Source organism: Phyllobates terribilis, unplaced genomic scaffold (genome assembly GCF_046119375.1).
Source record: "Phyllobates terribilis strain yellow unplaced genomic scaffold, ASM4611937v1 Scaffold_13__5_contigs__length_258822181, whole genome shotgun sequence".
In the NCBI taxonomy this organism is placed as follows: Eukaryota; Metazoa; Chordata; class Amphibia; order Anura; family Dendrobatidae; genus Phyllobates; species Phyllobates terribilis.
This window is the reverse complement of record NW_027362773.1, coordinates 109,805,155-109,817,706: the sequence shown is the minus strand read 5'-3', so window position 1 is coordinate 109,817,706 and position 12,552 is coordinate 109,805,155. Positions and strand designations below refer to the sequence as shown.

The following is a 12,552-nucleotide window of genomic DNA, read 5'->3' as shown; positions in this document are numbered from 1 at the left end:
CAGGAAGGGACCAGGATGGGGGACATCATTACAGAAAGAGGCCAGGACAGGGGACATTATTGCAGAAAGGGGATCAGAATGGGGAACATTATTACATGGAGGGTGAACACATACATCTTTATAGGATATAGAACACTACAAGGGCCCATACACCTGACCAATATGCAGGTGTGAGCCCAGGTCCAAATTTTGCACTGGGCTCCAGTAGTTACGCCACTGGCCGAGACCCTGATTCTAGCGCTGAGTCACTTACTGTGCTGCTGCTTGCTGTAGTTTTGATAAAATCATTGTTTTATCAGCAAGAGATCAGTAGAGGACTAGTAAATCTGTTACCATGTAGTCCTCCATATTCATAAGCTCTGTGTACCTCCGCCCACACCACTGATTGGCTGCTTTCTGCTTATGTAAGGTGTACACAGAAAGCTGCCAATCAGTTGGGGGGGGCGGGATTATACACAGAGCTCAGCATTCAGAGAACTGGTAGACCTGCAGCAAATAAAACTGTGATTTTATCAAAACTGCAGCAAACAGCCCAGTAAGTGACATATCACTGGAATCAGGATCTCTGTCCCCGCATCATGCTGCTCTCAGATGGGGTAGCAAAAGCCTGAGGACAGATTTCCTTTAAATTGTACCTCTGCTAGTTTAAAGTAACCTTCAGCACAGAGTTCAGGTAGTCCGTGCTGCAGTTATCAGCAAAACTGAGTGATTTAGAAAAAAGATTATACTGCAGGATCCTACACTATAATCACTATCTTGCACAAGTGGATGTACATTTTTTAACTGTTCTAAATTGTAGTACTTTCCATACCAACAATCTTGGTCTCCTTCATTAGAGCCAATGGTTTTTAGAGTTCTAGTAGTATAGTTGTGGCAGAAAGCTGCACCTCTTCTATAGAGGAACACCTGCCTGCATCAAAGAGTTTTCGTCTAGTGTATAACTTTGAAATCTCACAACATTTTTGGACAACTTGAAGTTGTGCAAAAACGTGGCAACTTTTGATATTTTCATGCAAGTCTCGGCCAGCTCTGCCAAAGTGAGTAGAGCTGGTGCAGGACAGAGCGTGACACAACTTGTCCATCAACTTCATCATTATTTGCACTACAAAGATGGCAGAAATTATGGCAGAAATATACACTAGCCCCTGGCTGGGGTAACACTTCTGGTGGAAGTGCATTCCTCTTAATGAAGTCGCCACATCTTACAACTGCCATTCGTCTCTACCAAAAATGTTAACCCAGTCACTTAAAGGGAATCTATCAGCAGGTTTTTGCTATGTAATATGAGAGCAGCATGAGGTATGGGAAGAGATCCTGATTCCAGCGATGTGTCACTTAATGGGCTGCTTGATGCCATTTTAAGAGCATCACTGTTTTCTCTGTTGTAGATGTAGCAGTGCTCACAATGCTGAGCTGTGCATAACCCCGCCCACACCACTGATTGGAAGCTTCCTTTGTACATTGTCAGCAAGCTGCCAATCAGTGGTGAGGGTGGGGTTATATAGATTATCCTGACTGCTTGAGACATAACACCTAGTCCTGCAGTGATAATCTCCTCCTGATAAAACACTGATTGTATTGAAACTACAGCAAGCTGCTGAGCAAGTGAAACATTATTGGAATCAGGGTGTCTGCCCCTACATCATGCTGCTTTCAGATTAATAAATATCCACGTATACCGCTATCATAAAAATGAGACATAACAAATGACTGCCCAAGTAGATAAAATCACAATCACTTTATTGAAGACATATGTATTAAAAGCAAGTACAAAAGAATACCTCAAAAAGAGACAAAAGACCAAACCTAGTATGCATGCAAGTCCCCACAAAATATTCACTGAAAAGCTTCTAGTGTAATCTAATTTCTAGTAAATAGCCTGCTGAATGCTGCACAGTTTCTAGTAGTTTCTAGTAGTAACTAGAGGCATAAAAGCTTTCCTAATGCATTATATAGCCCAGTACACAAGCCTTGGGAACAAGGTGCTAAAGGGAAACAACAGAAACAACAAATCCTATGACAACTTACATGTTATTATGTAGAGAAGCAGTGCACGTCCTGCGCATAGTGCGGTCTCCTGTCTCGCAGCCCCAACGCGCGTTTCATGCCAACCATTTCCTCAGGGGGCGTCGCCTGAGTTGTCATAGGATTTGTTGTTTCTGTTGTTTCCCTTTAGCACCTTGTTCCAATGGCTTGTGTACTGAACTATATAATGTATTAGGAAAGTGGAGCATCAGCTTAATATAGCCCAATAGCTTTTAATGCTCTAGTTACTATTATAAACTATGCAGCATTCAGCAAGCTATTTACTAAAAATTAGATTATACTAGAAGCTTTTCAGTGAATATTTTGTGGGGACTTGTATATATAGTAGGTTTGGTCTTTTGTCTCTTTTTGAGGTATTCTTTTGTACTTGTTTTTAATACATATGTCTTCAATAAAGTGATTGTGATATTATCTATATGGCCAGTCATTTGTTATATCTCATATTTATGATATAGGTATACGTGGATATTTATTGTCTATAGAATGACACCAACAATTGGTATATAAAATTCAGGACACCCTTTTTGATTTATTGCTTTCAGATTAAATAGCAAATACCTGCCGACAGTTTCTCTTTAATAAATTTAGTGCATCTTACCCCAGCGCACCTTTCATTAAGATTGGTGTGCAAAATGCTAGTCCTGATTAATCGGCGCCTTGGTGTACTAGAATTTATAGGTGTGAATGTCTGAAATGAATCTATGACATTGAAAGATTAAAGTTTAGAAAAGAAAGAGAAAACATATTGTCCCCGATTCATTAAGACTGGTGTTTTGCATTTATGCATTTAGCTAATAATCTCGTTTATGCAGGAAATTAGGCCAATATATTTTTCAGATTTTCTAAGAGTCTCACAGTAAACAGGAATATCATCAGAATTTCTTAGTAATCAAAGCTTCCACTGCACAAAAAAAATATCTTATATTCCTTACCGTTTTCATTTCGAGGCAGCATTCTAAAGCCTTTTATGTTCGTTTTTAAAGAATTGAACTTTTGACATGCCTGTTTAATCCCTTTATATGGGTAAACACATTCAGGAACCAGTCCGTCTATAGAGGAAATCAGAGAAAAATATTATTGACTTTTATTAATTAATACATTCATTTTATATAACAAATATTTATAGAATACAATAGACACTACTGTATACAGTGCCTACAAGTAGTATTCAACCCCCTGCAGATTTAGCTGGTTGACACATGCGGAATTAACTTGGCATTGTGACATTTGTACTGTAGATCAGCCTGGAAGTGGGAAATGCACTGCAGCAAATTTATTTTTTTTTTTTATATAAAAAACGTTAAAAGTTAATTCAGAGTGTCATTTATTATTCAACCCCTCAAACCACAAGAATTCTGTTTGGTCTCCCAAAAGTATTAAGAAGTAGTTCAGGTACCAAGAATAATGAGCTTCACATGTGTGGATTAAAGATCTCTTTTGCCAGCCTTTTCTGACTATTTAAGACCCTCCCCAAACTTGTGAACAGCACTCAGACATGGTCAACATGGGAAAGACAAAGGAGCATTCCAAGGCCATCAGAGACACGATCGTGGAGGGTCACAAGGCTGGCAAGGGGTACAAAACCCTTTCCAAGGAGTTGGGCCTACCTGTCTCCACTGTTGGGAGCATCATCCGTAAGTGGAAGGCTTATGGAACTACTGTTAGCCTTCCACGGAATGGACAGCCTTTGAAAGTGTCCTCCCGTGCCGAGGCCAGGCTTGTCCGAAGAGTCAAGGCTAACCCAAGGACAACAAGGAAGGAGCTCCGGGAAGATCTCATGGCAGTGGGGACATTGGTTTTAGTCAATACCATAAGTAACGTACTCCACCGCAATGGTCTCCGTTCCAGACGAGCCCTTACGTACCTTTACTTTCAAAGCATCATGTCAAGGCTCGTCTACAGTTTGCTCATGATCACTTGGAGGACTCTGAGACAGACTGGTTCAAGGTTCTATGGTCTGATGAGACCAAGATCGAGATCTTTGGTGCCAACCACACACGTGACGTTTGGAGACTGGATGGCACTGCATACGACCCCAAGAATACCATCCCTACAGTCAAGCATGGTGGTGGCAGCATCATGCTGTGGGGCTGTTTCTCTGCCAAGGGGCCTGGCCATCTGGTCCGCATCCATGGGAAGATGGATAGCATGGCCTACCTGGAGATTTTGGCCAAGAACCTCCGCTCCTCCATCAAGGATCTTAAGATGGGTCATAATTTCATCTTCCAACAAGACAACGACCCAAAGCACACAGCCAAGAAAACCAAGGCCTGGTTCAAGAGGGAAAAAGTCAAGGTGTTGGAGTGGCCTAGTCAGTCTCCTGACCTTAACCCAATTGAAAACTTGTGGAAGGAGCTCAAGAATAAAGTCCACATGAGACACCCAAAGAACCTAGATAACTTGGAGAAGATCTGCATGGAGGAGTGGGCCAAGATAACTCCACAGACCTGTGCCGGCCTGATCAGGTCTTATAAAAGACGATTATTAGCTGTAATTGCAAACAAGGGTTATTCCACAAAATATTAAACATAGAGGTTGTATAATAATTGACCCACACTTTTATGTTTAAAATTTAATAAAATTCAACTGAGCAACATAACTTTTTGGTTTGTAAGATTTATGCTTCTGTTCATAAAACCTACTCTTGTTTGCAGTTTGAAGGCTCTAACTTATTTGCATCTTATCAAACCAGCTAAATCTGCAGGGGGTTGAATACTACTTGTAGGCACTGTATATATTGGATATTGCTGACAGTAGTTCTGCATGGTGTTTTGATTTTAAAGAGCATTCCCATCTGGGCCATTTATAGTGTTTCTACCACTCTGCAATTTGTGGAGCTCCCACAGAAAGAATGAAGTGGACTACGCCTGTTTGGCCACCTCTCTTTTCCTGAGACTGTGTAAAGAGGCCTCATTCTTGAGATAAATGTGAGTCACATCCATCTGATATTTATGGCTTATCCTGTTGATATGCAATCAATGTCCGAGATAGGAGAACTCCTTTAAAAGGAACCTGTTAGGCGATTCATGCTGCCCAAACTTGTCAGCATGATTTTGTTATGTAAAGTAACGCCATGTCTGTAATGGCGCTGTAATACTGATTACATTGATACATTTGATGAAGAATTCTGCTTTGTAGTTCTTCTTTATTCCCTATTTAAAATTTTCTTCTAATTATATTTGGGTGCACAGGGGTCGGACTGTGCACTGGGTCTTCTCCTTCCTGTCTGTGATTCCCCGGCCCTTTTTCCTAGCTCCACTCTGTGAATGACCGGCCCCCTCTGTTTAAAATCTCGGCAGTGACCTGCTTTCACAGACTGGAGGCAGGCAGAGGGGCCGCAAATTGCTTCTCTAATTAGTGCTTTCCTTGCTTAGGATGTCAGTTTAGGTGGACGGCCATGTCTTGGTAGGTTTGCTGTTGTGCCATACTCCTTCCATTTTTGGATGATGGATTGACCAGTGCTCTGTGAGATGTTCAGTGCTTGGGCTATTTTTTTTATAAACTAACCCTGCTTTACTCTTCTACACAACTTTATCTCTGACCTGTCTGGTGGGTTCCTTCGTTTTCAAGATGCTGTCTGATCCCTAATGTTCAGAAACAAACCTCTGAGGCCTTCACAGAACAGCTGTAGCTACAGTGGGTACGGAAAGTATTCAGACCCCTTTAAATTTTTCACTCTTTGTTTCATTGCAGCCATTTGGTAAATTCTAAAAAGTTCATTTTTTTCTCATTAAAGTACACTCTGCACCCCATCTTGACTGTAAAAAAAAGATATGTAGAAATTTTTGAAAATTTATTAAAAAAGAAAAACTGAAATATCACATGGTCATAAGTATTCAAACCCTTTGCTCAGTATTGAGTAGAAGCACCCTTTTGAGTTAGTACAGCCATGAGTCTTCTTGGGAATGATGCAACGAGTTTTTCACACCTGGATTTAGGGATCCTGTGCCATTCTTCCTTGCAGATCCTCTCCAGTTTCGTCAGGTTGAATGGTGAACGTTGGTGGACAGCCATTTTCAGGTCTCTCCAGTGATGCTCAATTGGATTTAGGTCAGGGCTCTGGCTGGGCCAGTCAAGAATGGTCATAGAGTTGTTCAGAAGCCACTCCATTGTTATTTTAGCTGTGTGCTTAGGGTCATTGTCTTGTTGGAAGGTGAGCCTTTGGTCAAGTCTGAGGTCCAGAGCACTCTGGAAGAGGTGTTCATCCAGGATATCTCTGTAGTTGGCCGCATTCATGTTTCCTTCAATTGCAACCAATGGTCCTGTCCCTGCAACTGAAAAACACCCCCATAGCATGATGCTGCCACCACCATGTTTCACTGTTGGGATTGTATTGGGCAGGTGATGAGCAGTGCCTGGTTTTCTCCACACATACTGCTTAGAATTATCACCAAAAAGTTCTATCTTCGTCTCATCAGACCAGAGAATCTTATTTCTCATAGTCTGGGAGTCCTTAATGTGTTTTTGAGCAAACTCTATGCGCGCTTTCATATGTCTTGCACTGAGGAGAGGCTTCCATTGGGCCACTCTGCCATAAAGGGCCGACTGGTGGAGGGCTGCAGTGATAGTTGACTTTGTGGAACTTTCTCCCATCTCCCTACTGCATCTCTGGAGCTCAGCCACAGTGATCTTGGGCTTTTTCTTTACTTCTCTCACCAAGGCTCTTCTCCCACGATTGCTCAGTTGGGCTGGACGGCCAGGTGTAGGAAGACTTCAGGTGGTCCCAAATTTCTTCCATTTAAGGATTATGGAGGCCACTGTGCTCTTAGGAACCTTGAGTAATGCAGATATTCTTTTGTAACCTTGGCCAGATCTGTGCCTTGCCACAGTTCTGTCTCTGAGCTCCTTGGGCAGTTCCTTTGAGCTCATGATTCTCATTTGGTCTGACATGCACTGTGAGCTGTGAGGTCTTTTATAGACAGGTGTGTGCCTTTCCAAATCAAGTCCTATCAGTTTAATTAAACACAGCTGGACTCCAATGAAGGAGTAGAACCATCTCAAGGAGGATCACAAGGAAATGGACAGCATGTGACTTAAATATGAGTGTCTGAGCAAAGTGTCTGAATACTTAATGCCCATGTGATATTTCAGTTTTTCTTTTTTAATAAATTTGAAAAAATTTCTACATTTCTGTTTTTTTTTCAGTCAAGATGGGGTGCAGAGTGTACTTCACTCGCATATAACACCAGTGACTCTGTTACATAACAAATAAGTAAATTATATGACATGGTTTTATCAAATAGTTTTCATAACTTTTGTAAACTTATTAGTGTTGCTTTTGAGTTTTTAAAAGGCAGTTTGATTTTCCCACAATCCGTTCATTTCCTGATTGTAAATCACGCGACAATGACATTGGTTTTACAGTAACAGTTTTGTCCTCCCTCAAATCTTTCATGGCCTCGCAATCCCGCTTGATTTTGGAATATCCTTTATTCTTATGTGGCTTCATTGGGTAAACTGACTAGCAATTTAATCTATCTGTTCAAAATTTTAGGAGTGGTCAAAATGATCTATTGTCTTACATGATACATTTTGTATTTCTGTACAGTAAATATAATATTTCTTACTTTGCTTCCTGACAGTTTTGTAAGCGTCCCAAAGATATCCTCCTTTACAGCCATCTTCAAAAGGACTACAATCCAGAACCTCTGAAAGAAAATATTTAGGTGAACAAATGAGAAGAGGTAAATTTAGGAGGAGTAAAGTTTGCAAAGTAGAAATTCAGCATGCCCGCAGAAATAAGGGAGCTTTCAAGACATGCAATTTTTCCATTTTTACATGAACAGTTTGGAAGAGCCCTAACTTCTTTATTTTTCTGTTGACATATCTACTTTATGTAAGGGCTTGTTTATTTGCAGGACAAGTTAGGTCATATGTCAATTATTGAGTAACTGCAATTGTTATAGAGACACGTCAGATGTTTTGATCAGTGGCTGTCCTGCTCATTAAAATGATGGAGCAGTAAGGGAGCAGAGAGCCGTATTTCTCATGCAAGGATAGCATCGCAATCCTCAGACCTGCTGTCGGCTCTTCTGACCTGAGCATGACAGCTGCAGAGAAACACATGCTGCCACTCAGGTCAGGAGAGCCGACAGCCAGTCCGAGGATTGCAATGCCATCCTCGCATGAGAAATACGGTCGTCTGTCTGCGCCCTAATGCTCAGCAAAGTGATGCTATCCTCCCAGTGTGAACATAGATTTTCTCTTGTATCCAGCTTCAGTATTGCATGAACTGCAGCCTTTGGCTGTGCAATTCTACTCTTTTGTATTAGGGAGGCTGCAGACAAGCGTATGAGAAATCGTCCGAGTTTCATCCAGAATACTCTGAGGATTTTCATCTAATTTTTCTCAGATTTTCATCCATGTGCCATCCATGTGTTCTTTTTTCACATCCGTGCGACATCCGTGTGATGTCCGTGTGACATCCTTGTGCTATCCGTTTTCACATATCTATATTAAAATATGTACAGTACAGACCAAAAGTTTAGACACACCTTCTCATTTAAAGATTTTTCTGTATTTTCTTGACTATGAAAATTGTACATTCGCACTGAAGGCATCAAAACTATGAATTAACACATGTGGAATTATATACTTAACAAAAAAGTGTGAAACAACTGAAAATATGTCTTATATTCTAGGTTCTTCAAAGTAGCCACCTTTTGCTTTGATGACTGCTTTGCACACTCTTGGCATTCTCTTGATGAGCTTCAAGAGGTAGTCACCGGAAATGGTCTTCCAACAATCTTGAAGGAGTTCCCAGAGATGCTTAGCACTTGTTGGCCCTTTTGCCTTCATTCTGCGGTCCAGCTCACCCCAAACCATCTCGATTGGGTTCAGGTCTGGTGACTGTAGAGGCCAGGTCATCTGGCGTAGCACCCCATCACTCTCCTTCTTGGTCAAATAGCCCTTACACAGCCTGGAGGTGTGTTTGGGGTCATTGTCCTGTTGAAAAATAAATGATGGTCCAACTAAACGCAAACCGGATGGAATAGCATGCCGCTGCAAGATGCTGTGGTAGCCATGCTGGTTCAGTATGCCTTCAATTTTGAATAAATCCCCAACAGTGTCACCAGCAAAGCACCCCCACACCATCACACCTCCTCCTCCATGCTTCACGGTGGGAACCAGGCATGTAGAGTCCATCCGTTCACCTTTTCTGCGTCGCACAAAGACACAGTGGTTGGAACCAAAGATCTCAAATTTGGACTCATCAGACCAAAGCACAGATTTCCACTGGTCTAATGTCCATTCCTTGTGTTCTTTAGCTCAAACAAGTCTCTTCTGCTTGTTGCCTGTCCTTAGCAGTGGTTTCCTAGCAGCTATTTTACCATGAAGGCCTGCTGCACAAAGTCTCCTCTTAACAGTTGTTGTAGAGATGTGTCTGCTGCTAGAACTCTGTGTGGCATTGACCTGGTCTCTAATCTGAGCTGCTGTTATCTTGCAATTTCTGAGGCTGGTGACTCGGATAAATTTATCCTCAGAAGAACGTCTTCCTTCCCTGGGGCGGTCCTCATGTGAGCCAGTTTCTTTGTAGCGCTTGATGGTTTTTGCAACTGCACTTGGGGACAGGTTCAAAGTTTTCCCAATTTTTCGCACTGACTGACCTTCATTAAACTTATTAAACCTGACAGGGCACACCTGTGAAGTGAAAACCATTTCTGGTGACTACCTCTTGAAGCTCATCAAGAGAATGCCAAGAGTGTGCAAAGCAGTCATCAAAGCAAAAGGTGGTGTGGCGCCCCTGAGGGTTCAGTCGCCACAGAGGTACTGCACCTCACCCCGAGGTGTGGTGTCTCCCTTCTCTCAGGTAAGATGGGAGTGCTGCACGGAACCCCAAACACCTGCATTTAACACTACACTGCTCCAGGCCGGCTGGAGGGGCAACATGCAGAGCGCAGCTGCTGAGCCCTGACCCTTGCTGGAGTGGGGGGAACCCAAAGGTAGCGGGAACCAGTAGTGGGTGTGGGTGGAGGAAGTAGTTAGAGGGAGCACTTTAGTAGAGTATAAATAGGGAAGCCATCTTAAGGTGGCAGATCAGAGTTCAGTTATATGGAGCAGTTCAAAAGAACAGCACAGGACAGTTCAGAAGAACAGTCCGGGGGCAGAGTCTCATTAGGAAATCTGCTACACAAGTAGGGCCAAGTCAGGAGGCCCAGGAGGGGAGCAGGGAGTAGGCTCCGTTATAGAAGGGATCCCAGAGGGTACGGCGCGCGCAGGACGGCACCTGTACGCCCCGCATCTGTCAGAAGACAGAGGGATCGTTGCAGCATTCTAATCCCCAGGAGGGTCAAGTAGGTCCCGGATCCGACGTACAGGAAGGACTTCAGAGCACCCGAGTGGGATTGAGAGTGGGCAGCGCAGAGCAGGAGGGAGATGGACCTAGTGTGAAGACGGTCAAAATAGGAACACGAGAAAGTGGGGTTCTGCCAGGTATTCCCAAGCAGCCTGAGGAAGAATTGAACCCCTGCCCGGTGAACGCAGCGCGACGTGGGAGGCCTGCACCTGCACAGTGCACCTGTGGACTGTCTGGAGAATTGTGAGTAAAACCTTGGGTGCACTGTACCGCCTCCATCCATTCTTTCATCTGCGCCATTGTTCCCCCTGCACTACAACGCCCAGCGCACCCCACGCTCTCACTTCACTGCCCTGAGGCCTGCTTCACCTGTGGGGAGCCGTTCCATCACAAGCTGCCCTAACATCTGCCTCAGAGGACTGTTGCAGCACTGGTGATCCTCACCAGACTCCACAGGTGGCGTCACAAACTTTCTAAAAATAAACCCCTTTTGCACTGACCGCCCTGGGTCACGGACCGGGCCAGCCACCGTGATATCCCCCCCTGCAAGCAAACAGAGGCCCGGCTGCCGAGTACCCCACGGCCCTGGGGGCGCGTCATGTGCAAAGCAGTCATCAAACCAAAAGGTGGCTACTTTGAAGAACCTAGAATATAAGACATATTTTCAGTTGTTTCACACTTTTTTGTTAAGTATATAATTCCACATGTGTTAATTCATAGTTTTGATGCCTTCAGTGTTAATGTACAATTTTCATAGTCATGAAAATGCAGAAAAATCTTTAAATGAGAAGGTGTGTCCAAACTTTTGGTCTGTACTGTACATGATTAAATACCGTTTCCTAGGTATATAATAGAAATGTATCTGTAAAAATCTGACATTCTGTGTGGGATCCGATTTTTTTCGACACCCATAGACTTGAGTGGGTGAGTGTCACGAGGATGTCACGTCCCCCTAGGAGACCTGGAGTTAGAAGGTCACAACGGGTAATGAATCGTAGGTCCTCTTTAGAGACAGTGTGATTCGTGTCCTATTTTAAATGGATTTCCTTTCCATCAGTGCGCTTTCCATGCTGGCTGAGACCATATAGCGTTTTTGATCTCGGCTGCAACTGCTTATATAATTTCCTCTCCCTACATATACTGACTGGCTCTGGGAGTTTCTTCCTTGCCGGTGAAAGAATCTTCTTCCTGGAAAGTTTTGAGCTGTGTAGTTTGGAGTAGTAGTTGAAGTGATCTGTGTGCAGTAGTTTCATGAGTGTTTATCTCCTTGTCCTTATTCCTATTTAGTTTGTTTATTCCTCCCAATCCTCCTCCCTATTTTTGGTGAGTGTTTTTGTATGATAGTACCATTCAGTTATCACTGTCTGTGTTTGTGTCTTGTTTCCCTTACATTTCTGTCCCATGCCTCATCGGCTGGAGGAGGGGACAGATTAGGGTTTAATAGGAGCTTAGTAAGGTCAGTCCCAGTCCCAGGGATAGCTTGAGGCTCCTCTCCCACACTTCAGACCGTCATATCGTGACAGTGAGTTTCATCTGATATACGTAAGAGAGTTGTCTATGCTGTAATTTTTTTCTCACGGACAGTCAGGCCAAGAAAAAACTTATTAATCTGAACTGAACTATTGAATAATATGGGTCAGAGTGCTGTTCGATTAGGAGCGAGTGCTGTCCATCACAAACTAGCTCAGTCCCCAAGACGCAAATTGAGGCGGCGTAACGGTGCAGTCCATGTGTGCAGCGGAGCTATCTCATGTGCATATGGATTAAAAGATATTTTCGCAATCACTGTACAAGTAACAAATCCAATGTTAGTGTGATTTTTATAGGGGTGAAGTCCCCTTTTCCCTATATAGTTAGTCTAAAAGACATTTTCGGGGTGACACACTCCATTTAAACTTATTTACACTTTAAAAAGAAGTCTCCATAGATAGTTGGATCTCTTCAATGAGAGCTGGTATTCTCCATAGGCTGCACTTTTTAGTAACAAAATGTCAAAAGAACTGATACTAAGAACATATAGGAGTGAACGGACCCCAACATTACTGCGATTTACAGAACATAATCTTAGGGCACAGTCAGACTGCTGTATTACTCGCGCAAGGATTGCATCATAATCCTCGGACTGGTCATCGGCTCTCCTGACCTGAGCATGGCAGCTGCACAGAAATACATGCTGCCACTCTCAGGTCAGGATAGCCGACTGCCAGTCC

The 12,552-nt window shown here is 43.1% G+C and overlaps 1 protein-coding gene across 1 annotated transcript in view; it reads right to left on the bottom strand.

The window, feature by feature from the left end:
• The window catches only part of LOC141174544 (cathepsin W-like), a 49,224-nt gene that overhangs the window by 14,283 nt on the left and 22,389 nt on the right, over positions 1-12,552 (bottom strand). Inside the window, exons 6-7 of the mRNA XM_073659481.1 lie at positions 7,614-7,694; positions 2,979-3,095 (exon numbers count right to left, since the gene is read on the bottom strand). Of these exons, the coding sequence (XP_073515582.1) occupies positions 2,979-3,095; positions 7,614-7,694 (198 nt within the window). The remainder of the gene's footprint in view (positions 1-2,978; positions 3,096-7,613; positions 7,695-12,552) is intronic.